The sequence below is a fragment of the Eutrigla gurnardus genome, assembly GCF_963514095.1.
Source record: "Eutrigla gurnardus genome assembly, chromosome: 12".
Taxonomy (NCBI): Eukaryota; Metazoa; Chordata; class Actinopteri; order Perciformes; family Triglidae; genus Eutrigla; species Eutrigla gurnardus.
This window is the reverse complement of record NC_139926.1, coordinates 18,833,724-18,861,565: the sequence shown is the minus strand read 5'-3', so window position 1 is coordinate 18,861,565 and position 27,842 is coordinate 18,833,724. Positions and strand designations below refer to the sequence as shown.

Below are 27,842 nucleotides of genomic sequence, written 5' to 3'. Positions count from 1 at the left end.
CATTGTGCTCATGTTTGCAATAGATTTATTTTGCTTCCCCCCCGGCTGTTCTGAAATTAAACCTGGCGATGCAGATGGTATGACCAGAACAAAATCACAACACAGAAAATGGCCATGACATCCAACAACTTGTATCATTTATTTCAAAGATGTCCATGAAAAACGATGTCTAACACATCAGAGGCAGGCATACACATGTACATGATGAAGGCACATGAACTGATGGGTGTATGGGGTTGTCGATCGAGGTTAGAGTTCCTTTCTTTCTTTCTTTTTTGGTCTTCAGTCCACTTTCCAGAAACACCATTTCAGGGGGATCAGAGGGGTATTCATGACCGTTCATGCTGTTTTCATGCATTCAGTTTCTGGTTGTATGTGGATACAGGACAAGAGGGAGAAGCCAATCCCGTAAGCAGTACTGACATTTCAAAACAACATGTTCCACCATTTAAACGGCTTGCTCTCATCTTCTCCCAATTAAAAGAAGAATCTGATGAAGAGGCGGCGATCAAGCTATTTCAGTTTTCGTAAGTACAGCTCTAGCATGGATGGTTTGATCAGGGGGTGGAGGAGCCTGCTCTGACCAAAAGCATTGTTTAGAGGCTACAAATAATAATCATGCAAGTGAACAACATGATTAGCCAAAACAAAAAAAAGACATTTTCATATCTATTCCAACGAAAGGCACTTCACTACCCCCTTGAATAAACCACTTAGATGTAAAATGAGTGAAGTTTCACTTAAAATTGCTTTCACTCAAAACATTGGCCGCACACACAAACACAAAACATGTCAAGTGAATCTCAACAAACTATTAAATGAGGCAGAGGAGAGAAAGAGGAGGAGAGAGGGGGAAAGAACGCTAGATAATGCTCATTGCTTTTTAAAATATTTACAATCAGTGAAAGTACTACACGGCTGCAGCAAAATCATACAAAAAAAAACAAGGCGCACTCTGCAATGATCAGTAGTCATAATATTCTGTCCAATCAGAAAAACAGATACAGATACTTGATTAGAAAAGACAGATTGGTAGGTTGATTTGGAGGCGTCAGTGAAATGAGCATCTAATGTGGGAAGATGGAGGTTTTAAATACAATGGTGAGGGTGTGATGGCAACAAAACAAAAAAATAGTGAAAAAGCAGTGCAAATCATGCTGTTTCAGATGGTAATCTGGTACAAAACCCCCCTCTCTTTTTTATCACTTTCACTGAGCATAACACAGATATTCTTCTAAGCATCCAATCACTAATTGGACCATGTGTGTGTGTTACTTTAAAAATATTAGTATATCCAGCAATCAAAGTGTAGGCAAGAGTGAGAGATTGGAATAATGTTGCTGAGAAAATTTCAAGGGACCTGGATATAAGGCACAATTTTTCAAATTTTGACCCACAACTTCTTCAACAGAATCTTATTCACAACTCTCCAACCATTCAGTCTTTAAGAAGTAAAAATGTATCGTTTGAGTTGTAACATTTCACTTCAAGTGAAAAGAAACCGGTACAGACTGAAAGCTACTTGCACCGGCAGACAAAAGCAACTGTGCAAGTAGCTGTAATAATGAAAAGAAAACATCGCAATTTAGAAACAAACAAAAAAACAAACAACAGTACACAAATAAAACGGACTCTGAACTACCATAAACATCTCTGAATAGAATAAAAATATATTTTACCTCTTGTACAAATTAAAGATTTATTTCAAATAAATTAAGTCACCTTCATAGATCGTCAAAGCTGTAATAATATATCAATATAACAATATATTCCTTCGGGAAAATGACGCCAAGGCAATGTCTGATTAGTTTACTATAAATGGACACTGAGGTCGTACACGGCCTGTCAGACAGGAGGTGAGTTGGATATGGTGTCATGGTACTTATTTTCTTGATGGATGGGGGTAGTTACCACGGAAACCGGCCTACCGTATGGCCAAAGTTGTTACTGACTGGCTACAGGCAGGATTTTGGAACAGTAGGCTCATCCTGAGTTTGCGTTTCAGGACAAGTGGAGCATTTGAGTGTGGCTGACAATACTCTGGGGGTGAGGGAAACCTTGTTGTTCGGGCTGGTGTTGATCTAGGGCTCCATCATCTTCGTCGAGAACAGAGAGCAACTGGCCATTAGCGATGACAACATTCTTGATCATCATGGGCTTTTGCTGAGGCGCTAGTGACAGTGCAATGCCCCAGCTTGCCCAAAAGGTGGCAGCATTGAGTAACAGAAGAGGATTTGGCAGCATCTACACCAGTGGCCAGGTGACTGGTTCTCCCCAGATGTGACAATTTGTCCTCTTCTTCTTCGTCCGAGCATTTTCTGATTGTGTTCAAAGGTGCTGAACAACACAGTCACTTTGAGAGCCAGAGCGGGCCACAGACGTCTTGTTTTTTTAGGACAGTAGTTTTCACATTCTCACAAAGGAATTAAGAGCACACAAGTGAGGGAGAGATGTGGAAAGAGATGGAGAAATCGATCAATGAGAAGAAAGACAAAGTACATTAGAAAGAGCGGGGACAGAGAGGGGGCGTTCCTTAGACGAGCTCAGACGAGCAACTCCGGTGGGTTCTAATGACTTCACTGCTGGTTGCTAGGTGCCGAGGCCCAGTGTCAGCATTCTAGGAGAATTTGGTCCCCCAGGGGCCATGATTCACGTGCCCGCTCCAGAGCAGTCAGCCAGCTATCCTCTTTATATGTATCTGCAGGAGAGCAGAGCATCACATGCGTTACTGGATTAAAACAAGGAGGCCGTGCATCTGGAGAAAGTGGTATTGATCATTTGATAGGACAAGGAGACGAACGTGTGCGGTGAGGGAATGGCTTACTTCGCTGAGGATGGCCCACACCGCCGAGTCTTTGAGGACCGAGAGCCGAAGGGCTATGATGGGATTGAAAGAAGGATCTACAGCCCCTTCTGCCAAACCCTTCTGAAAGTGACCTGCGTGGTTAAGCATACGTGTGAAGTACTATTAATCATATCTATACAGACATACAGTTACATAGCATGGCAACATATATTTATTCAACTGTCACGTTTCAATAAAAGCTTAGAAACAAAAGCCAATTACACAAAAAAAAGAGAAAATATCTGCAGGAAGAGCAGTTTGCATGTACAATAACAACTAGCTGGACCCCAAATCCACTTACCGATCCTGTAAAACCGGTCTTCGGTTCGCTTGTACTTTTCTTTGGTCTGCAGTCCAGGTTCCTTCACGTATGAACACAGCGAGAGACGGATAGTAGAAGAAAATGTGAGAAAAAATGAAATTGTTAATGGATTTATGATTTGAGCAGCACTTAAACGGATGCTTGCATCCGTGGCTACACTGGGGGATTGTGAGTCACAATGTCAGAATGCATCACCTCAGGCGGGGCAAACGATTCTGTCACGCTCGCATTCCTGTCAATAATCAATATGCTGCGTCCCTAAGAGCAACCACTCAATGTAATCTAATCAAAAGCATTTGCACTGCACACCACTGAAAGAAGTGTTACACTGTGTGTGTGTGTGTGTGTGAGTGTGTGTGTGTGTGTGTTTCCTTACCGAAACAGGCAGTATTTCCACTGTGGTGTTCTCGATCTTGTCCCCAGGGTGCTCTTGATTACCACTGCGGAACAGGAACCTGCCAATCAAATTAGGCATTCGTTTTAATATTTACATCCATGGATTAGCACCCTTGCACTTTTTTTCGCCCACAGTAGCTGCCACACACCGAGGCACATGGCACCAGTCCAGCATCACAGAGACTACGTCATGGGTTTGCATGTAAATTGATGTTTTAAAGTGGTGTAATCGTTCTTTATGTACCCGCCCAGGGATTGCTGGTGGACAATAGCTACTAGTTAAATGTGGCATAGATCATCTCTTCCCATTGTGAGATGAATTGGGGGTCCTCTTTAATAAAGTATATAAAATAAGCATGATAATCAAGCCACTTGTGGGCAGTAGGTAAGTTAGGCAAGGCACGTTTATGAAATAAAAAACTGAGTATGTTCACCCGTATTGTTAACTGACAGCAGAATATATGTTCAAAGCCTTTGCTTCTTAGATCTCATATTCAGCTCATAGCTGCAGGTTTTGAACTTAAAAAAAAAACTGGAGGATGGTTTGAATTCATAAAGCATAGCCACAGTGTGGAACATGAGCCTCACTTTGGATTTGGGGTTCAAGATTCGAGATTCAAAGAAGAATGCTCTCCCTACTTCTGAAACGAGGTTGTTTTTAAGATTGCGGGGGCAGCACTTTTGCTCGTGTTGAATGTGTAACAGCCGGAGAGTAGGCGACAGAGGAAGAATGCCAGCCAGAGACGGAGGCAGTGACGGATCACAACGACGGCTGTATATCTGAGATGTCGTCTGATCAGCAAAGCAAAAGGAGGTCTGAGCCGATGTAATTGGTGCCATTCAAAAGAGGACAAAACACTCCAGAGTCAGACCGTGGAACGCTGGATGGCCCCTAACCCACTTGTCTAGCCCAACGTTATCTTTACAAGAGCAGTGGATGCATTCATCACTGTAAATTGAATGTCCCCATGACCAAATATTAACATCCCTTTCAGGTCTGCTCTGATCCAAGCCGTTTCGCTATCTGCTCTCTTTATATTCGCCGCCTTGCTCCCTCTCTACCACGGCTCCGCCGAGAGTAGGAGGCTGGCCCGGGAATGCTTATTTTAGAGCACTCTCATTAGCTCAGCCTGATCCCCGAAGACAAGCATGCACCAATGCACACACACACACACACACACACACACACACACACACACACACACAGTGAATCTAAACCTGAATCGCTAAAGAGCAGCAGGCAGAATTAAAGTGAATTTTTTTTGCATGTGCCCATATGTGGAAATGTATGTATGTATGTGCAAATCAATGAAAAACTGTGCACACAAACATGTGACGATCGGATAAAGCCGTACGTACTTCTCTATACTAATTGGTCGGTCAAATTTGAAGAGGATGTAGTCTCCTGCCGTAGGAGTGATGGCCCAGAAGAAGTCCTCTCCAAGGTACGTCTTCTCCAGCGTGTGACCCTGATACACCTGTGTGATAGAAAACACGGGTTTCGTTCCAGCTTGAGTGCAGATTTAAACAATTATTACTTTTACAGTTGCTTTTTTAAAATAACTAAACTATATCAATTCACAAAAGGGTCCATATCAGACACAAATAATAAATAAATAGAATTTGATGACAACAACTCAGAAATATAATAAGATATTTTAATTCGAATGTATACAAAATTACCTCAACTGTCTTGAAATGTGTACACTTCTTCGACACAGCATGAAAGAAGCTAACTGCAAAGAATGAAAGCTAAAAATAAGTGTTTTTTATGGGAACCCTGTCATGGTACCTTCACTGAAGTGGAAACCTCAGCTGGGGGGTTGACATGCATCTTGTGGAGCAGTGGCTTCAGGAAGTCCTTGTCCTACACGCACAGTCAGAGGAGGAAACCAATAAATCTACACGGGAAGTAGCCTCTGCTGTTGTTGCAAATGATTGATGATGAAGTAAAAAACAAGATATATTGAGACTCACTGTCAGTTTTTGGATCTTTCCAGCAAGTGAAGAATGGAGTCCCACGTGTTGAAACAGGGAGGGTCTGAACCGCACGCGTAGGCCGGACTTCTGCCGCTCGCAGTGTTTCTTTGAAAAAGGAAACGGTGGGTTTGATGAGACGCAGTCGCCTTACAGTGACAGCCATCTGTACAGTGATCACAGTGCATACCGCATCTTTCTCAGGATTGCAGACTTTGACCCAGAGAATGTGGTCCAGTAGCCAGTCGATGGGCTTCTCCTTGTAAAACATGAAGATGAACTCAACGATAAGGTTTAGGTCTGGAGCCTGGAACATTTTCCCTGTGGGAGAGCGAGAATACGGGGGTTTACAGAAGCATTCAGGACAATTAACAAGATGAATTAACAACTCATGTATACTAAAACAAAACAGGGAAAAAAAGAAAGTTACACTTAGACTAAAAATACACCCATTCCTAATTTACATACTGTAGTGATGCGCTTAATTTGGATTCGCTTTTCCCTGCCAATTCAAAGTACTTTACAGTGACCCTGTTTCTACGCCAATCAATATCATTTCCATCTTTTCTTGGCTGCTGCAGATACATCCACGTTGCATTGATCAGAAATCCCACAAGTCTTGCAGAATGGGAATATCTTTCTCCAAGTGGATTGAACAAATCCCGACTTTTAACCAGGAATGCCACTGTATGTCTTTGGACAGCCCCCCGGTGGATGTATTGATCATTGCTTGATATTACTAAACGTACCAATGAAGCCCAGCTGAGAGAACTCCAGGATCATCCAGTCCTCCGACGAGAGCTGCAGGGCAAAGTTCTTCATAGTGGCAAAATAGTTGGGCTTGGCCACAATGTCGTCCTCCAGCTGACGGAACAGAGGCACAGAAAGAACAAAATGTGAGACAAGAGAAACCACTTAAAGAGTTCTAGTTGCTGGAGAGGCCGAGAAGCGGGAGGGAGACTCCTCTACGTTCACTTGGGGATAACACTCCGAACTGAACTAAGAAACATTTCTGAGTGGCTACATTAAACTAGCGTAGCAGCAGATGTGGAACAGGTAGTACCTCTTCCCTCCAGGTGAGAGCAGGGAATGGAAATGACACAATGACAGAAAAGATGGGAGATTAGCAGCAACAAAGTGAAACTAAATTGTGAATGGCTGGCGCCGGCGATTCAGATCTGCTGAGAGTAAACATTTATAGAAACATTCCCAAATTGGATGTAGACGTCTAAGAGGATTAGGAGAAGAATAAGTGAAACTGGCTCCGGTCTGATGGAAACAACACGGGCTCTGATGAATGACTGCAACAACACGCATTGGCTTGGTTTTTAATTTGATGTGACATGCCCCAAACTAAAAGCAAACCAGTGTTTGCTCAGTGACGCCTGACAGCGACACGCATGAGTAGCGGTCTACAGAGCCCTGAGTAAAATGCAACCCAAACAAGTTGCCATGGTAACATTAGTTTCATTCGTCTTATATATTCCAGGGCATACCTGGACATAGTAGACTCCTTTGCTCACTGCATACATCATGAGGAAGGAATAGTCCAGATTCTGCTTGGTTCGCCATCTAAACAAAGAAGAAGCCATCAACACACGTGAAAAAAACGACACACCCACATGATGAAACTACACACACACATGAACCGTGATGTCATCATGATACTGTTTTTTACCCGCTTGGATAGACATTGGATAGTATTCCCAGGAACAACGGACAATGGAATCTATTTGAATCATTTATAAAAGGATGCTGTCAAACTTGATTGTTTGATCTAAATGATCTGCACTTGTTGTAGTCTGACTCATGGCTGTTTGTGATGCTTCCAGGTGCAGGTGTGGTAAGTGGTACACACACACACACACACACACACACACACACAGTCAAAGAGACACCATAAATACAAGGGCATGCACATGCACTTCAACTCAGCAAGGTGGTTGAGTGTTGTTGCGGTTTCAGCAGTGAGAGAATGTAATGCAAACACACACACACACACAGACATAAAACAAGTGTCTCCAATATAACAGTTTTATGCCACATCCCGTGTTGAACAAGATACCAACTGTTCGGATTGCCATCCGAGAGAATCTGTGCTCACAAACGCCCACACACAAACCTGACACACAGTCCTCTGGGCTACAACCACTACTGTAGGTAGTTGGCACAGACTGCACCATAAACACATTTCTAATGAACCCAGTTGTTAGCTGCCTATAAAAAGAAGATAAGCACGGAGGATAATAAGAGGGAGCACTACAGAGAGAGAGAGATAGAGGGTGCTGCTGCTGATGACCTTGATCTGACTTTGAGAAATGCCTGTGGAATACTAAGTACCGAGGCAGCCTACCTAAAAGCTCTCGCATGCTCGCTGCCTCCCACTTTCCCCCTGACTCATCCTTCTACTTTTCCTGCAATCCACATCACAGCTGTCCCGCATTTCGCTTCCCTCCAGGCAGATCTCCTCACGATTACCATGATGATTTCTATCACGTTTTCCTAATTGAATGTCGGAGCGGAGAACCCAACAGATAACGCAGGCGTCTCGTCTGCGTGAACGACATACTTGACTCTCTCTTTGGAGTCTCCGAAGGTCTCCTTGAGGTTGGTGAGTTCGGGGTAATAGGCGGCTGGCGGGGAGATCACCTCCAGCAAGCCTGAACTCAGCTCTGTAGCAAACCTGAGGAAAGAAGACGATGGTGACATGATGACACACACACACACACCTGTTTTCACTCCTTGACAACACATCGAGTCATGACTAATTTGTATCGTTGCCACCTTGTGAATGTTAGTGAACCAGATTTGTTCTCAACTGACAGGCGAAACATGGCTGTGAAAACAGCAAATGAAGGACAGGCTTTTCCAAAGTGTTTCCTCGGGAGTGAGGGTGGTAAAAAAAAAAAAAAAAAAAAACAACAACCTTGGGCTGCAATACCTTCCAGCAAGGTTAGATATGCCATCTTAACCTGCTTGGAGGAATCTTTTATATACTCTGCATGCCTGTTAATAGGCTTCCAACTGTCCAGTTTGCTACCAATTAAGATTTGCTGCATACAGTAAACTCATTACTCTCTAAAAAAAAAAAAAAAGTGGTGGGATGTTGCAGCATGACAGGCTGACAATGGAAAACCAAAATTGTTACATTTCAACATTCTCATATGCTCCATTGTTAGCTAGGACTGGGACACTCAGTTCTTATAGATGAATATTGTAATCATGACAGTAATTGATGAGGATGAAGGGCTGAATGAGGGCGTCAGTTTCATAGTTATTTAATACATTTGGTTAATGTATTGGTAAATGAATGTGGTTTTTATATGCTGATGTTTGTTTGAGAGTTGGGGCTTCATCATTTGAGGGTACAAATGGTTTGAGGCAGTGCTTCATTTGTTCAAGAGCAAATGCAGGTAGAAAATATTGATGAATCTCATGCAGTGGTGTGTAAAAATGTTTGCACACACAGTTTAAGCACCGATTTGTGCGTATGCACTGTTGAGGCCCATTATTTCTGTCGGGAAGTAGAGAAGTGTACTCACTCTTTCTCCAAGACAGCAACTACGCTGTGAACGTATTCCACATCAGTCTGCAGACAAAACAAGGACACAAGGGTCAGACAAAAAAATAAGAATTAATACGAAATTTCTGCTCCTTTCCAATCATGAAATGCATTAATTTGACATATGTGATGTGGACTTGTGTGTCAACTTTATATTGTAATGTGCATTTTCACGAAAGGAACAAATAAAACAAAATAAAAAAAATACTGAACAAGAATGAGATCTCACCTCCCCAACGTAGACAATGATGACACAGTCAAGTTTCTCCTCAGGTGACAGCTTGTCTATTAGCGAGCGCAGCGTCTCTGACAGATAAGACTTCACCTTCCGCTTCACTGTGGGGATCCCCATCACCATGGTAACTGAGAAGAGCGAACGCGATGTGAGAACATGAAAAAGCCAAACGCCTGCAGAGGTGGCGGTTTAAATCGAGTAGTTCCAAAACCTAATCTTTGCTTGTAAGACAATGACTAATTAGCCAAAGTCTAGAAGGACAGAAAAGGCAATGTAATCCAAAGCATACATTTCAACTTACAAATTAAATAGAGAGTCACTGAATCAACACGAAAAGGCAACAATGTTTGGACTTTAGACTGATGGATCAACTACTAATCATAGCTGGCATTTACTCAACATCAATCTTTATCCGGAGATCTGCAAAGCGGGGCAAAATTAGTTTATGGGTTTTCCTACCAGCTAAGTAAACAAAGCCAAAGCAGCAATGAGAAGAAGAAACTACAGAGCAGAAATGCAATTTAAGAGAGGGTCGCATTCATGCAGCTGATGACGACCTCTGATCTGAGACACAAGTAGGAGCAGACATTGCACTCCGCTACACTACGACAGAAAGCCGTGGAAAGGGAGGAAAAAGAGACCGGCTATTGTCATCTCGTTAAACAGACGGCCTCTTCTTTCGTGTGGCGAGACACAACAGACTGCTGCAGACATGAAAGCACTTCATTTTGCTCACTAGAGCACAAGGATCACTTTCACTGGGGAAAGAGAGTGAGAGAGAGTAAGGAAATGAGAGGGCAGGCTGGTTATTTGACACTGAATAAGTGTTTTCCTCATGCTACGTAAAATAAGTCAAACAGCTGCATGGAATTGTCTATTAGCCTGTGTGCCCTCTTTGTTCATGTTGAGCTTTCTCTTCCTCTTTTGCATGGTGTACTAACCCGCTACTGAATTAGAAATAGGAGGTGGTTTTTGTTGTACTAAAAAGGGGGGAGTTACAGACAATATGCACCAAAGAGTCAGTTCAGATTGTGAAGTGGGACCAGGGTTAAAGCGCTGCATGCATGTGTGTATCAGAGTTAAATGGGGGGCGCATGCTGACTGGGCTGATGTGATGGGGGCACAACAAAACCAGCGCGAGGTGCAGAATGAGTGAGCAGCAACAGTGGGCTCCAGAGCCGGGGCAGAGAGTGATCTGTGCAGCGTGGAGAATCTGTCCCAGTTTTGCTTTGTGTTTCTGGCACTAAGCTCCCCGTCGTATAGCGCGCGACACCCACCACCGCCGAGAAAGTAGGTCGAGGATGAAAGGAGAATGTGGGTGGAAGGAGAAGAGACGGGGAGTGACAGAATAAGGGAGGGTGGCAGACAGTGAATGAGTGATAATGCATGCAAGTGCAGCGTGCGCAGGACCGACTCCAGGACTGCCCCTCCCCGCGTCCCTTGATCAGCCTGGATGCTTCGCCCTGCCATCCTTTCATGTCTTTCATTCTACATGTCTGTCTGCTTCTCTGTCACATCGGTGAAAAGAGCTGATTTGGCATGCCATGCACGTAAAGGAGTGTTTGGCCCTGTCTGTAATGTCCTGCAAACTGTTGCTGATTCGGGACCATAGCAACCCATTATTATGGGCTACGGTCAGAGTCGAGGAAGAAACAACTGATCGCTGCTTTCAGTGGGAATCGCTAATACGTACATTAAGAGAGAACATGTCATTTAGTTTAGTTTTGGAATTTTATGAAATCACAAGTAAAATATATTTGTATATATTATAATATATAGTTTTAAAATTAAATACATTAGAAGTAACAAACAGGATATGGATTATTCTTGTGTGAAATCAAAAGAAACCACATCCACCAACAGGGTGTGGAGTCTCTTTTGGTTTGAACTGGGTTTTTATGCATATTTGATGACCTTGTTTTGTATTTACACAGTATGTTTGCTTTGGATATATAACCTTTACTTATTAATAAAGAAGCTAAAGGCATAATGAAGTGTTTTCATTTAAAAAACAAAACATATGTTTAGATATAATAATCCCTCTCAATCATCTCTTATGACCTGCTGGAAGTGTGTATCTACAGATACAGCAGCTCTCTGCCTGTATTTCTCTTTTCTTCTCATTCTGCTGTGTTCGGGATGTTTCTGTGCATTTCTCTGCGCCTTGCTCTGCCTCTGCCTCCAGCTGTCGCTCATTGCCCTCTTACCCCCCGGGGCTCTCTGCTGCCCTAGCTGACACTGTAATCGGTGTCGAGTCGGAAGCTAAGCTGCGCTAAATTCTCCTGACTGGACACAAATGCTACAGCCATTAGTTAGCTCGACTGGAGATGGCTAAACTCGTTGGCTGGTGTTGTTGAGCAAGGCAGGACGGGTCCGACCTTGAGTCTACAAACCGCAACAAACTAATTCTACCAATGCCACCTTTAAAATCTTGTTGTGGGAAAAACAACTGACATGCTTTGGCATAATTCAGGCATGGGTCTTATGTTATTATATTTTTTTTTAACAGCTGCTTCTCTATCAAAGTAAAAAAGGTGGAAAAAAGGGGGAAAAAGCAAGGCTTCAATATCATAAATTTCCCAAATTTCCCAATGTCATCATGTGGACATCACTTCTGAGCGTGACCCCGTGTGCAAATATTAGCAGGTGAGCACATTTCGCTATGTTTTCCTGGTTGCCTCTGTACTATTTATTTTTCTCAGCGTTGCATTGCAGCGATGCAGCTCGCCAATCAGGGCCCACACTGAAACAAAAAAAGGAGGTGTTGTTTTTGAAATTCAAGGAAAATCAGTGATGGTTAAAAGCTTTGGCTTGCGTTTGCGGATGCATTCGAGCCAAAAATGTCTGCACGGAAGGTTTGAGATACAAGGTACACGATTCTAGCACAGCCCCGTGATAGGAAACAGGGTTCCTTGATGCATAAGGGGGTACACGAGTGTGTCAAAAACCTAATTAGTTTCAGATTACATCTTGTTGATTAGATTGTGTTGATTAATGAGCTGAGATTCTGCCATTCAACGTGACTGAGCAATCAACAAATTCAAAGGTTCCTATTCCATGCTGAACCCTCCGCTGATAGTGTACAAGCAATTATATCAGAGGCAAGAAAATATGCAAATATGAAGTTCATGTTCCTGTTAATTGACGGCTCTTTCACACAGAAGCAAAGACCACAGTGTAAAAGGTGCAATCAGAGTTGCATTTAACAGCAGTGAGTGGGATGTCACTGCATTGGGAAGTGCTACCGGTTAGTCTGGATGCCTGCACAGAGAGCTGTGTCAACCTTCTCCTGTGTTAGGCTGTTGCAGTGAGGCTCTCTACATCAGGGGCAGCCACCTTGGGCATGGAGGCCACTGTTGCCGGAAGCATATCCAATGACTAGCAATAATTGTGCAAGAGCGTTTTTCTGGAAATGCAAGTTTTTTCACAGACATTGGCAGGTGCACGACCTGTTATTTCCAGTATTTGTTTTTCTCTCTGCCTGCATTCCATAAAGACCTCTGATTGGCTAGGACTTGTTAGGTTTATTGTTGAAGTAAAAAAAACCTCACTTGATATCACAAAGGCTGCTACATTCTCCTCGGGACAACAGAAGAGTCGGCAGCGACTGTAGCACGAGGAATTCAGCATGAGGAATTCCAAGTTGGGGGGGAAAAACAGACCTTCAACTGTAGCTTGTGACAAGTTTAACAGCTGGTCAGTGTAAACCAATTTAAACGGTGTAAAAGTGTGTTGCTGAGCAACGACATAAGTACTAACTGTGTAAAAGGGCACAAGTTGGCAAGCTGTTGGCTGTGGAAAGGCCGTATGTGTTTGGAAGAAGCGAGGCTGCATTTACAATAATGCTCTTTGTTGGTTTCTGCCTCAAAGGGGCTGCAGCTAGGCCCGACTCCAACCATTTCAGTCTCGGAGGTCCTCTGAACTGTTTCTTCACATAATCCCTTTTCATTTTATAATGAGATGCTGTCCTAATTTGCAGTGTTATAACTGTCCTAATGTCAAATATGTTAAGACCAGCAGAGAAACAAAAGGGGGGAGGCGGTACAAAATTAAAGACACAGGAGGTAGACTAAGAAAAATTAGCGATAGTAAAAAGGGGAGGCTAAGGGTACTATTGTCAGTGGCCAATCAAGTATGTCATGGGGCTTGACGGGTGGTGGAGCAGCAAATCTCTAAAGGCGGTCGTGTGTTGCATTTTTCCTGTGGGAATACCAGGAAGCAGGAACAAGAAACCCCGGTTTGTTCCAGACCTTCCTTTCCTCTAATTTAACTGGGGCCTCCTCTGTCCCTCCCCTCAGTCATTGTCATTAGGAATGTGGAAACACCACTTTGTGCTCTTCAACCCCCTAAACTTGAGGCCCAAATTCAGTCCACCTATCACACGACGCCAAATAAGTAATCCTCTTAGAGGGAACTCGCTATAGCAGGGGTCACATGTTTCGAGGGGTGAAAGGAAGGAACATTTAAAAATAAAAGTGGGGTTTGCCGACAATAGGAGTTGATAGAAAAAGAGTGAAAAGGAGAGAAATAATCCATATCAAAGAGGACCACAATAGGAGATGTTTTGTAAAGAATGGGTTTATGTAAACTATCTTTGTAGAGCACGTTCAAGTGCACAAGTCATAAAAGTAGGAGAGAGATGTAAAAGAAAGAAGGGAAATCCCTGTTCGATTGAGCTAAGTGGAAGGATACATTACTTATAGGGTAAATAGGGAATTAAATAGCAATGTACGCTGTAATTATTTTATCTTCTTCAGAATGATTCCATTGCAGAGCTCAGTCAGGATACTTGTTGTGAACAAGCCACCGACTGAAAACATGTTGAGACTTGATTCTCTCCCCGGCGTACGGAGGCTCCCTGGAGGTTTCACAGTGTTTGTGTAGCATGCACATCACCTCGTTAATCAGGGAAGCTACCGGTGAATCTGCTGTGTGCGTGTTCGCTTCTCACCTCCTGTGCGGCCGAGACCAACCTGCACGGCCGGGTGCAGGCTGCCCTCATTGTTGAGGAGGTGAGGCAGGTGATGGTAGATATTTGGCACCTGGAGAGGTTTCCGGTTGGCGAGCTCCTTCAGTAGTTTCTGTGTCTCATCTGAAGGCAGGCACACGGAGACACAAGTTCAGTGGAGTCCTCTTCGCTTCGCGTTAATTGAATGATGACAGGAGGGAAATTTCAAAGCACCACCTGTTTTAAAGCGCACCTGTCACATGTGCTCTGGTGGCAGCGATAACAGTGTGGACATAACCAATACAACATGCATCTACACACTACTAATACATCTGACTTCTGGACGAGTATGGGAGTAGTCGCTGGCTGCAGGACTGTGTCTGTGGTGCACAAGTTCATATTGTATTTCTCTCATGTGGGGCTCTGTTTGGTACAACTGCAGCCAATAATAAGCCAAATTCATTTCCCATTTGTGTGTGCATGACGTGCGAGGACTTTCAAATCGAAAAAATGTTCGACAAAGGCTGCTGCCATTATAACTGCCTTAATAGAAATTCCAATAAAACTCAAGTGATTTTCACTCTCAGAAGCGTAACAGTGCCATCACGATGATGAAACGGAACAAGTTAGACGTTTCATTTTTCAAATTGGCAAAGACGATAAAGCTTGCAAAAAAAAACAAAATTGCAAACTAAACTTTTTACATTTTTATTTGAACGCAGTGCCGAGCAGTAAAACGGCCTTGTGATTGCTGTGTCCGCCCAGTGGTTTTGAGGGTTGACTGAGACAGATTTAACAATAGTTCCAAGTCTGTGAGAATCCTGCCACTTGGAAAATTAAAATTTGAATTTAATTAGAAATGAGGTAGCTCTCAGAAAAAAAAGTGCTTCCCCTGAGCATTTGAATTAATAAGATTTAGTCTTCTTCTGTCTGTAAATGTGAACCTATACAACAGGTGATGTACGACAGAGAGCTCATTAGCCATGATATGCTACGACATCACGTTGCACACAAATGACTGAAAAGCTTCACACTGTAAAAACGCTCAGTCGGAGTTAATGAGCGTTTGCGTGTGTCGGTCAGATACCTGAGAAGTTGGTGAGAGCATCTTTGCTGCTGTTTGTCTCGGCGATGGCGCGCCTGAACTGCTCGAGGATGTTGTTGAGCTCCGACGAGCGCTGCAGCGTCCTGTGCTCGGCCACACGAAGGCGCTCTTTCAAGGCATGGAACTCCCGCTGGTAAGCTATCAGCTTCTCTGGAAGAAAAAGACAAAGCGAGGTGGGATGTATTAGCAGATGCTACGTGAAGAAAATAAAACAATTATCTGATAAAAGGGACCACTTTTAGCTCCTAGGGCCAGGGTTCTCCCACAAAGTTTATAATACACCGCTTCATCCGAGCAATCAATTGCAGTTTATATTTCACTATGGTGCCACTTTCATAAGCTTAGCCAGAATGGCTCAGTTTCAACTATTCAAGGGCGACTTTGAACTACATTTAAAAAAATGCCAACACTGAGCAGTAGAATAGTGAGCCAGGAATCATCCTGAGAGCACTCGCTTCTACCAGGGCTGCACGGAGCAATAGTTTGTTATTTTAATAACAGAAATCATAAACATTCAAGCATGTTAACCAGCTTGTTTCCATTCAAATAATTATGGTGGTTCATAAGAAGAATATGTGTTTAAACATGCCGCATTTTACAATGGCAATGACCTTTTTCTTAATAACTGAATTTGGATGCACACCAAAAACAAATTCCTTCAAGTGTGATACACGTTTGTTTTTTTCCCATCATCTTTACGGAGCACTGGTTCCTCTTCTTTCAGCGATCACGTTCACACGGCTACAAACAATCACACCTGCCCTGCCCAGCAAAGGCAGGTCCTAATCTGACCTTTTCTGACCGGATCTACTCGAGCACTTTGAAGTAGAAGCGCATTCGATCTGTAGAAGCTGTTAGTCGAGGGAAAGGAGAGAGCTACTTTTTCAATTTCCTGACCACACTTTCTAAAGATTGCACAGGGATTTGCAGCACTCGTCTCCAAACGTGCTTTTCAAACTTCTGAACTACTGCAGTACCGTATGACACAGCACTCAAGGGCAGCTACTGGCGATACCAGTAATGTGTTTAACTGGAAATTATTTTGAGGTTACAGGCAGTTAACTGCATGTGAGGAAACTTGACCGTTGGCTCTTATCAGGAAACACAAGTTGAGCGGTTGGTGCAGAAGATTCAAAGTAGAGGCTGGGAAATTCTGTGGAAAAAAAAGGGGAGTAGCTTTGGTTGTGCCACTGATCTACTGTGACTCCTACAATTTATCTGCAATTACTTAATTAATGACACTAATGTCACTTTTGTGGACTTTATTTAGCATGTTGTGTACTTTCTCTTCAGCCCAAAAGTCGAGCAAACATTTGACTAATGCAAAAGTCCAAGTCAGTCCTCCCCACGCATATTAACCTGTCGTTTACTTGAGTCCATCAACTCAACACATTATGTTCTCACTCTAATTGTAACCTTTTGAAAAGCACAATAAATATTTTTTTTTTGAGATGATGAATGATTTATAGCCAATAAAGCACACGCGCTGACAAAGCAAGTCTTCGTGTCAATATTATCAGTAGAGGCTTGGTTTTGTTCCAAAGCTCATGAGGTTACAGGGAGAGGGAGAACATCAGATGTGGGTGAGGGGGGGCTGTGGGTCTGGTCCGTCTCTGATCTTCCTCTGCGGGTGGATTTACCGTGGCCTTTCGGAGAACCCTCCACTAGAACAAAACCCAGACTCCCTTTATCTCCCCCTCTCCATCTCTCTCTCTCTGTGACTGAGCTATTGTCCATCCACTCTGCCCTGCCTCCTCCTTTGCACGGAACCATGTTGTTCCTCTTAAATGTTGATCTCCAAGGCACACAAGACAGATGCTGCCATTTGGCCCAGACGTCATGAAAAGGGGCAGCTTCAAAACTAAAAACAGACTTTCATCTTCGCGCCTGTCCTCTGACTGCAGGACTCCAGGCGTGTTGACATGAAACCACACCTGTACTCCCACTGTGCAAAGACCCAGAGACGACCGCAGGAACAGAAGCGAGAAGTGGATACGGTTTCTATTTAGCTGCATGTATCCCCAGATGTATGAGGGGCTGAAACTGTAGCATGTACTGAGTTATATCACATCGTCTTTCAAGGAAGGGACTCTCCCATAGAAATACAGTCAACGAATTGCCTCAAGAGTGTTTAAACGAGGTAACGCTGGTCTGACATGGGGACATTTTTAAGACATTTATCCCAAAACTTTTCTAAGCACCTTTCTAACAAGCCATGTTTAGAGAATCTGTCCAAAAGGATGGACCTCCTACAGCATTAAAGCTACATTACTTCCCAAACCAAATAAAGATGGAATACACATAGAAAATTGGACTCCTATAAATCCACTTAATGGTAAATGATTTGCTTCATTTTTAGAATATAAGGATTAGATTAAAATAATAGATGTTTTTAATGCACACATGATATATTGGTAATAGCATTTGTTTGAAGCTGAATATGTTAGAGTATGATAACCTGACGAAAGCCTGATTTATTTTGTGTATTGACGTGAACAAGAGAGTGAATCTACTCAATGCTAATCTACTCTCATTCTATTTTATGGCATCTCCCGTCACCCGTTATCGAGGTCACTTGATTAAATGGTTAAATATCACTCTTACTATGCTTCCATTACTGCAATACAAAAGTTGACCTTGACTTCCCATAAAAAAAACATGCTACCTATTTTTGTTTCTAATCAAATCATTTTTTATGTATGGAAAACATGTATGAATTAATTTAGTAATTGGGTGAATGGAGAAGCATCTCTGCTGGTTTCCAGCCACCGGGTGACTGAATGAGTACACAAAGCACATTAAACAATTACATGAGGTCTGGAGTACATCTATACAATCTCATTATTCTTCTGTGCTCTCTGGAACCATGAGCTGTGGGGGAAGGGCTAAGTGGCTATGCTTTAGCTCGGAGGCGAGCTCAACCTCTCCTCTCCTTCCTTACGTTTGCATCCATCCTCTCGAAACATCCTCCCATCCCTTCTTCCTCAAATTACACAGTGTTTTTCATATTTTCACATCCTACACGTGTCTAACGTTCTTCACCATCTGCACATCCGTCCCGGCACACACTTTTAGTTTTTTTCTCTCCGCACCCATTTCCTCCTCCTCTGCTGTGATACTTTGCCTTGACGTGTCATCCTTGATTCCTTTCCTGCTCTTTTCATTTGATTTATTAATGAGATACGTGGGAGGAATGGGGAGACGGATATGTAATGGGGGTTCTAACAACCAGTCTTTAAAATTAACTGAAAGCCACACACACACACACACACACACACACACACACACACACACACACACACACACACACACACACACACACACACACACACACACACACACACACACACACACACACACACACACACACACACACACACACACACACACACCAAAAGTGTATGTAGTGAATAAAAAGCATACTATTCCTCACAAAGTCTTTAATTTGGTAATTTTGCAGTTAATGTCTTAATTCTCATTTACCAAAAGTTCGGGTTTGGGTAGAGATAATCAATTAATTAAATTAAATGAGCCGATTAGTTCACTTCAATTTGCCATTCAGGAAAAAAAGAAAGGTTGTAGAACGGATAGGGATGCACCGATCCAGTCCTTTTTCAGTCCTGAGACTAAGACAGATACCTCGGCATCGGGTGTGTTTAATTTATTAATAAGCTGTATGCCTCACTGTTTGAAAGTGACCAGGATCATTCTGTTATGTGTAGGGCAGCATCAGGCTTGACTTGCTTTCCTACAAAAATGTAAAAAAGTAGTAAATACATGGGAGTAAATGTACGGAATTGTTATTTATTAAAATAATGGTATCCGATACCAGATTCGCCTATTGTCACTGATACCCGATCCAGCTACTTGAGTCGGTATCAGACCGATCTGCATCTCTAAAGATGGCGGTCCAAGACAGGCCGTCAAAGAGCAAGCTGAAAGAATGCGGAAGTTTGGCTACACAGATCAAACTACCAGCATCACAAGAGAGGACAAGGATGATCTTAGTGGTGAGAAATACTTCACAGAAACCCAACCCTGAACTCACAGGGGTGTTAAGACTTTTATCAGTCTATTAGCTCATAAAGAGGCCTCGCAGTGATCTTGTCCTTGACCTCCCTCTCCCGTGCTGACGGATGCATGCTGCTGACTCCAGGTTCACGAGTGCTGATCAGGGACTTGTGCAGTTCAGGTTTGCGCAAGTGAGGTGCGGCACATAATATGCGGATGTCCTTGTTAAACCTTCCCTTTCCCAGCATTATTTTTTACTTTGAAATACATATCAGACCTAAACTTTTCTGAACAAATAACCAGGAAATACATAGCTGTATTCTCTGAACAGCTGTTGTTGAATCGTCTGTAGTTCGACTAAGGTTTTCGTTTTATCTGCTGAAATTCGGAGATATCTAGTCGAGTGGATTTTATCTGTAAAGCTGAAAAACCACAACTTATACATTTGCCTCAAGGGGCTTTAAATCTCCCTTTATGAAATGTCTGCTGCAATCTGAACATGACGGGAATAAATGTGATTTCTGTTTGTGGTGCTCGCTGCTCTAAACATTTAAATTCTACAACAATGCGACTTCAGTTAAGCTTTGATTATATACTCTGTGGTGGGCCAGGTGGGGCGTTAGCTTCCAACATGCAGTGTTACAAGTGTTACCTGCAAAACAGGACAAACCAACCTCTTCCATGCTGAGGTGGAATTATAATTCACTTTAAATTTGCATATTCATGGTAACGAAAGTTAAGCATCACATGCATTTTAATGAAACCAAGGTTGAATATCCTGTAAACAACTGGATTTGAAAACTGTAGCAAAGCGGGCACCTTGTTCAAAAAAGTTCAGAGGTGCAGGACCAAGCCCCGCGAGCCCTGATGACACCTCAACCCGACTTAAGTACAAGACACAAATTACTCAGGTTGATGGACAGACCTCGCTGTCAACAGGAACTGAATGTGAAACTGTGTCCCAATTCCACAGCAAGGTAAAGTAAGGTAAGTGCTGGGTGGGTCCAGGAGTCACATGTCTCTCACAGTATTAATGACGAACTAGAAGTTAAATACCTGAACTCCCCACGAGTCAGTTAGAGCTGAAGAAGCCTCTTGGCTGAGAGGAGAAACAAAAAACCGAAAGCAGGTCCAGCTGCCTACGATAGAGCTTTTCAAGGATGACAGTGGAATCAATCTTGACATCTAACACTCACAGAAAGTGAATAAGCTCTCTCCCAAAATATTGCACTATTCCTTTAAACCACGGACGCTGCCTGCCAAGTGTCTAGACCTCAGTGCCACAAAACCTGACAAGATTGCACAAAAGAGTTGAAGCAAAAAAACAAATGGAGGGGCCAGTGAGGATGGGGAAAGAAAAAGCACCAGTCACTAATAGTTTCTATTTCTAAAAAAGCAGTTATTAGGTGTTCAGCCAAAATGATCACCCTGAATTCCCTTTTAAGTGAAGCTTTTTGTCCTGCTTCCTTTTAATACACCCTATTTAAACTCTGAATGGGGCACTTTGCCAGAAGTTCCATTTATCAAAATACTCCCCCCCCCCCCCATTTTAATCTCATCAATCTCAAAGCCAATTTAACTCTAAAGCACTTCCGTTTTCATTCACATCACGCTGATAAATCAGCAACCTGAACAAACCTGAAACCTGTTTGGGTTGCTGAAAAGATGCCACGCACTTTCTTATAGATTTGCAGCTACAGATCCCACCTGACAGACATACCGTCGGAAGATGCATGCAAAACATGTCCACGCACATTATGCATGTATGAAGACCTCCGAGTGATGCACCTGCTGCTCGACACTGCAGCTGCTATGTGCAACACTAAGTGTTTAAGCAGGCTGTTATGTCTTATGTAAGGCAGATGGTGCAAAATAGAGATGCACAGATACCAGTACCGGGTCCGATGGCATGGTTAATTATTAACACCGCTGCTGCAAACTATGCTCCGTTTGTATCAGTACAACAGTTGAATGTTAAAATTCAGTCAGCAAGTATCGGTGCATCCCTAGCGCAAAACTTTGAATAAGATAAAAAATGAAGGAATATTTCTCCTCGGTTACTTTCAGGTCAGTTAAAACAAGTTTGTCGTTTTTTGGGTCAAACAGTCTCACTTGGTAAAAAAAAAAAAGACTGGCATCTTCACACAGAGGGGAAAAAACAAGCACGCCAACAACACACATAAATGATATTGCACACACAGAGAGTAGTAGTATTGATTTTTTGGTGTTTTTTGTTTTTTTTCTGAGGAGAGGTGCAAGTCGATCCCTGAGTAGGCGGGTGATACTCCCCGAATGGTTTTGTGTAGTTTGCAGAAAGAGAAAATGTGCACCTTTATCACATTGGGCCCTTTTGTTTCTCTTCGCAATACACCACAACCCTTTCACTTCAGCTTTAGAGTGAAGGGAAAGGGTTAGGGGGGGTCAAAGAGTAAAGTGGCATCAGAAGAAGACAGACCTATATGCCAATGCCCCCGTTGGCAACTTTCCACCCCAGATTCTTAATTGTGCTTCTTCACCCCGGGCTCACGGTTCCTTCTGACCCACCACTCTTTCTTCCCCGTGCTGTGGCCATGATGAGCTCCGGCAGCCTGCTGTCTGACCGCGGCGAGCTGACAGCACCGCCCTATACTCTGCTCACTTCCACTTGGCTCCTGTACGGCTTCCATCAGCCAGCACATCACTCTTGCTTTGGAAAACTCCACTTTCAGGGACGTCATTCACCAATCAATGGCATAATGATATGCAGTGGGAGTCCATAACAAAAAACTATTTTTAGACCAGACACAATTAGTTCATTAAACAGAAAAGCATGTGCAGTTATTTTAAGAATCGGCTAATATATTCACTCGTTATTCAAGCAAACATTTACCGTTTCCAGATTCTTACATTTGTCGGAAGAAAGTGCAACAGTATCAGTACAGTAAGGATTTCACAATAACAAGTTTCCAACACGCCCAAAGTTAACCCATAGTTCAAACATAACAGAGATAAGGGCTATGAGTGAGCAATGAGTACTACATTTATTTTTCTATTTGTCTTTTGGGGAGGGGGAGGGGTGGTAGAGGGAGGAGGCTAAGCAGAGAGCAGGTGAACTCTAAACAGGGTCTTGGGTCTCCTACGGAAGATGGGGAGCGACTCTGCGGTCCTCACATCTATGTGTCGACAAATAAACAATAAAAATAGTATTTGGAGCCCTTACTATTTTCTGCTATAATTCACCAAAAGCTAATATAGCTCCATTCTGTTATTTACTGAAAGTTTGGTTCTTGAAGTGGACAGTCTGCTGGCTGGTTTAAATAAATATGCTTGGTATCACTAAGGGAGGGTTGCATGGATGTGGTTCTCTGAAATTGATTTCAGAGCAATGAGTTTCGCAGTAGCAGTGAGAAACCGGGGGAACTCTGCCCTTAAACTTAAAATTAGCCTTATCTGTGTAGCCACGAGGTTCTGCGTGACTAAGGTCTCATCACTTCCCCAAATCAGTGAGTGATCAGAGTGCAGACTGTGTGTGTGTGCAGCCCAGAATTGATGAATTCCTCTGATATATACTGTGTCTCTTTAATAAACTCTGAGCTCTCGGGAAATGAAAAGGCCATCCTCCTGAGCACAGCGTCCACGATGCTCGTAGGTATGCATGACCACATCCACGCAAACTATTACACAAATGAGTCCTTGGATGCAGCAAGGTTATGCCACGGCTTAATCAACGCAGGGCAGCTAAGAGCCATCTCTTCTTCCCGACACTGAGGGGAAATTGTGTGCAGGACATTCTGGGAATTCTGTCCAGAAAAAGAGAAGGAACGAGCATGAATGAATGAGCGTGTGGGATACAGGAAGTGAGCAGGAGCACGAGGAGGGGGAACAACGATGGTTGTTAACTCACTAAAGGTCGAATACGCCTATTCCTGTTTGGACTGGGATAAAGAGAAGTGTGTGTGTGTGTGTAACCAGGGTACAAAATACAGAAAAAACCCAAACATATCCCACGGTCTCCCTGCCGTGTCAGCACTCCCAGCCTCTCTCTCCATCGTACCTCCCACCTAAGGCTCCTCTCAGCCTGTCTCCTTTAATATTTGGCCTTTCTACACTCTTCTCCCTTCCAGGCCACTTAGGAGTTGTCTGGCAGGCTGCCCTACCTCACAGTGCACACAAACTAAACGTACACACACACACACATAACCAGAGGCTGTAAATGAGAGAACACAACAATGTGCAAGCTGTGTTCTCTTGCGTTTTAACATAAAAAACACGCATCTGGCCTAACACCATCCTTATCTGCCGGCTCATTTGCCCCCTTTACTGCGATCGCTGGCGCTATTTTTGGCCCATTGTGTTCGGAATGATGTGATGATGGAAGAAAGCCATGTCTCTGGACACAGAGGAAGGGGATTGCATGGATTCAAGGAAGGCGAAGGAGAAGGAGGAAGCCACATTTGCAAAAGCGGAAGTCTTTTGTGCTTCGTAGCGTCTGTAACTGCCAGTAAATCTGCTGAAACAATAAGCACCTGAGAGCAGTTTCAGAACACCGGGAGAAGAAATCACAGAGAAGTCACTCATACATTCACAACTGCGGCAAAATCAAAATACAAACATGCAAATTTGATTATTATATATGGAAACAGCTCTTCAGAGTTTATCCTTTAACAACAATAACTATTCACTATACTATTTACACAAACCTATGGATGCGACCGTTAAACCGTGGGACGCCGTTCAACGCAGTGGCATTCGAAACCTAACTCAAGACAGGTCTCACACTCAGCACTGTGAGTTATATGGAAAGGTCAGATGGTCATCGCTGACATCTGGAAGACATCAACTTACATATTTTGTTTAGTTTTTTTATGCCACTGCGCTACATCCTCCTGGGGTTTAAAGGGAACAGCCATGACGCCAGCCCACGGTTCTGCAAACAGAAGACGCCTCCCCACTGTAATAACTAAGAAACAAACTGACGTCACAGACAAAATTCTACTTATTGATATTTGAATTGTCACTGTGGCTGTTTGGATTAGCGGCAGTTTGTGTGACTCATCTTATGACCCTATATTTCCTGTCAAGTCTTCCTTAAGACACTTCCTGATTAATATGATTTGATATGATACTTTAAAAACAGCTTGTGGTGTCGGTATCCATGTAAACTAGGTGGCTATTAATGCTGTGTCCCCGGCTGCCATCAGGAAGCAGGTCTTCTACATGTACTTTTTGTCCCATCCTTGTCTCAAACACCCTTGTCCGAAACCCTTATAATTCATATCTCTCCTGTTTTTACAACAGCAATGTTCAGATCTATTCGCGATACAAGCCGGGCAGATAGCAGCGAGCAGTCTCTCGCTGGGGGAGGAGGCGGACTCTGACAGAGAAGTACACATTCTGGAGAGCCATTCAACATGGAGTGTTTGGACAGCTGACTGGCACTGCTCTCATTCACAGCAGTCAAGTGACCGGGAACGAGACAGGCTGTCGGAAGCAAAAGGGTTCGGCGAGAAAAATAAATATAGAAATAAATAAAAAACGTCTGCACCAGAACAACCTGACAAACAACCCGTGTTATGAACTACAGTGACTGAATCTCGCAACACAGTCAAGAGCCTGCACACATAAGTGTGTTTTTCTGTGTGAAACTCCTGAAACAGGTTCTGAAACATTTTTATTCTCAGAATGACTCGATGCCTGAGGCCGAAAAACAGTCTAAACACCCACACCGGGCAGCATCAAGAGGAGAAGTCATCTTTGACCGCAGGGAGCAAAGAGCCTCCTATGTTAAAACAGAAAAGCTGTATTCAAACGTCAAGAAAACTGCAGCGCAGACACAGATTGGCAATGTAAGGTACATGAATAAAGTGTGTGATGTTGTCCATGCAGGTAAAGTCTACACACAAATTAAGAGTTATATGTACACTGAGGTTAACTGAAATATGTAAATGTGCACAAGTAAATCACATTACATTTACATTTGGGTCCTTTGAAAGAAGTCTTCAACGTCTAGATGGGATATTAAATGTAACTTTGATGGAAAAAAAACAGACCAGCGTTTTTCAGCAAAGATTGAGACTCATTTGTATAAGAGGTTATGTTTGATATACAACAAACATTTAACAAGTGTTGTAAACCAAACTAAAAACAGGTTAGGTTTAAAATGTATTGCTCAACGCACTCCAGCTCAAGAAAGCAAATGAAGAAAACGCTGTTGACAACCTTAGGAAAGAGAGGCTGCGAATATGCAAAACACATTCAAATTAAGGCTCAACGTGTAAAGAAACGTGTCGTATTTACAGACAACGCCAAAAAAAAAATGCTCCAGGTTAAACACTGAACCACACAAAAACGGAGGAAAATGTTGACCATACAACGATGGCGTTTGAATAGTAGAAAACAATGTTTATTTTACTTTCAGGTTGGAGATGTTGTCTATATGCGCCGTTGTTTGCCCTTCACAAATAGCTCTTGTTCGTTATGTTGCTGATGCCTTATTGTAGCAGGTTTCTTTAAGCTGTGCATGAGCTGTCACAGAGAAAAAACGTGTTGCTTAAGTGACATCACTTTGGCAGCAGGTTTCCTTTGGGGATGTCCAGATTTACTTAATTTTCGGGCCCCGATCCGAGTCTTTTAATCTTGGGTATCTGTTGATACCCTGTTTAATCCGATACCAGGACATTGGCATCATTCTTCATTTGCTTGTGGTTGTCTATTTGGTTTAGTTTTCTGAAGTTGCTGTTTGTTGAGCTCTCTCTCCCTCTCTCTCTCTCTCTCGCCACACAAACCGGCACATTTGCATTTAAATAGCAGCTCTTGTGTTAGTTCGCTGGTAGGCCTTTTTCACAGAGGACATTTTGACATTTCACGACAAGTGAAAATAATAAAACTGAATTTAGAACTACATGGATTGTCCTACTATGACAAGTCAGAATATCTGCAGTAAAATGGTCATCCTTGTTTAGGACATTAGGTCAAACACACCATCTAAATCCTAATACATACGACAATAAAAGGTCAAGCACACTCACTCACATTTTCTCATTTATGGTCAGTGGATCCAAACTTTAAACTTTATTGCCTCACCTCATGCCAATGGGGCAATTGTGAGGTACAAATAAAAGCCTAGCCTACTCGGGTTTATATCTTGTGAACCTTCAATATCCCCTGTTCTGACTCCAGATACCGGACTGTATCAACAGATGAAGCACACAGAACAGAGGGCATCGTCACTTGACCTTTGCTTAGCACACCCACCTTCATCAACCCAAGGACCGGTCCCACTGGGCTCCATTTAAACTGAAATATTTCATCAAGCTGATAAGCTCCGTGGCGATCACAACGTGAAGCCTTGGCTTGGAATTTATCTCAAGGCTGCAATTATTTGCACTCAGCTGATAACAAATAAGTAAGGGGGTGTAAGTAACCCTCCCACATGGAGTGGACTAACCCTGGCAAGTAATCTCTTGTTTACTAGTGAAACACAGACACTTGTGTAATATGGGCCTTTTGCCCAGATGTTTCACAGGACATGTATTTAAAAAAAAGACATTTCAGATTAAAAGACCTAGCTGTTTTTGCAGGAAGTAGTCCCTATATTGAGGTTGCATTGATGGGAAATGAGCTGCAAGAGTTGGACTACAGCACAACAACGCCGACCGGGAACAAGTTTAGAGAGGCCAAGTATTAATAGTCCAATTATTGTGCAGGGCGAGAATGTAAGGCACGTTAGTAGTCTGCCGGATCGAAACCGGATGAGGTCCGAGGTCCACCTGCCTGTCCTACGACACGCCGCTGTAGCCTGCTTCGGTGTGTCCGCCAGTTTGTTAAGGAGCACCCCCCCACCCCCATACAGCTGTCGTCCCTCCCAAAGAAGATCCGAAATAACGAAGACGACCTTACCTTTGCCATTCTGCCACGCTGTGTACCAGGACAGGCTGAGGAAAGACGTGAAGAAAATAATCGCAGTGGCCACAGTTCCATTTCTGAGCCTCATCTCATTTCAGCGATGCCTCTCTCCTCGGCTGAGTGTCGGGGAGCCCGGGGCTGCTGTTGCCTCCCTCCTTCTCCTCTCTCTCGCTCTCTCTCTCCGCCTTCAGGGTGTTGAGGCGGGCGTAGGCGCCGACATACGGGGCCGTCCAACGGTTAAAAAAAAAAAAAAAAAAAAAAGAACCGTAGTGAGCGACGGACTTGTGTGCGCTGAGGGAGGCGTAGTGCTCGGATATTATTACCCCTCAAGTCTCGGTGCGTCTTTTTTCTCTCGTCGTTGCTCCGGGGGAGGGGGGCTGTTACTTACTGGCTCCTCCTGTAACCGTCCTACGGCGCTCGGTCACGAGTCCACTGCCTTTCCGTGACAACATGGTTTATGACGGCACAAGCTAGCTGCCGATACTGTCCATTGTCATGTTTAAAAGCATGTCGTTAGTTACAAGTCGAAGAGGCAGAGGGTGTGCGTGTGTGTGTGT

General features: G+C 43.3%; 1 protein-coding gene across 1 annotated transcript; it reads right to left on the bottom strand.

Moving 5' to 3' along the window:
- Positions 1-259: 259 nt before the first annotated feature.
- On the bottom strand, positions 260-27,798 carry mgat4a (alpha-1,3-mannosyl-glycoprotein 4-beta-N-acetylglucosaminyltransferase A). Its single transcript, XM_084023072.1, has 16 exons — positions 27,280-27,798; positions 15,373-15,540; positions 14,289-14,429; positions 9,332-9,465; positions 9,083-9,129; positions 8,110-8,223; positions 7,037-7,112; positions 6,290-6,404; positions 5,731-5,861; positions 5,541-5,648; positions 5,356-5,430; positions 4,923-5,041; positions 3,544-3,622; positions 3,147-3,207; positions 2,825-2,937; positions 260-2,698 (listed from the first exon to the last, which is right to left on the bottom strand). The coding sequence occupies exons 1-16, from the start codon at positions 27,371-27,373 to the stop codon at positions 2,672-2,674; spliced, it is 1,602 nt and encodes a 533-aa protein (XP_083879198.1). The 5' UTR covers positions 27,374-27,798; the 3' UTR covers positions 260-2,671.
- Between the last annotated feature and the right edge of the window lie 44 nt (positions 27,799-27,842).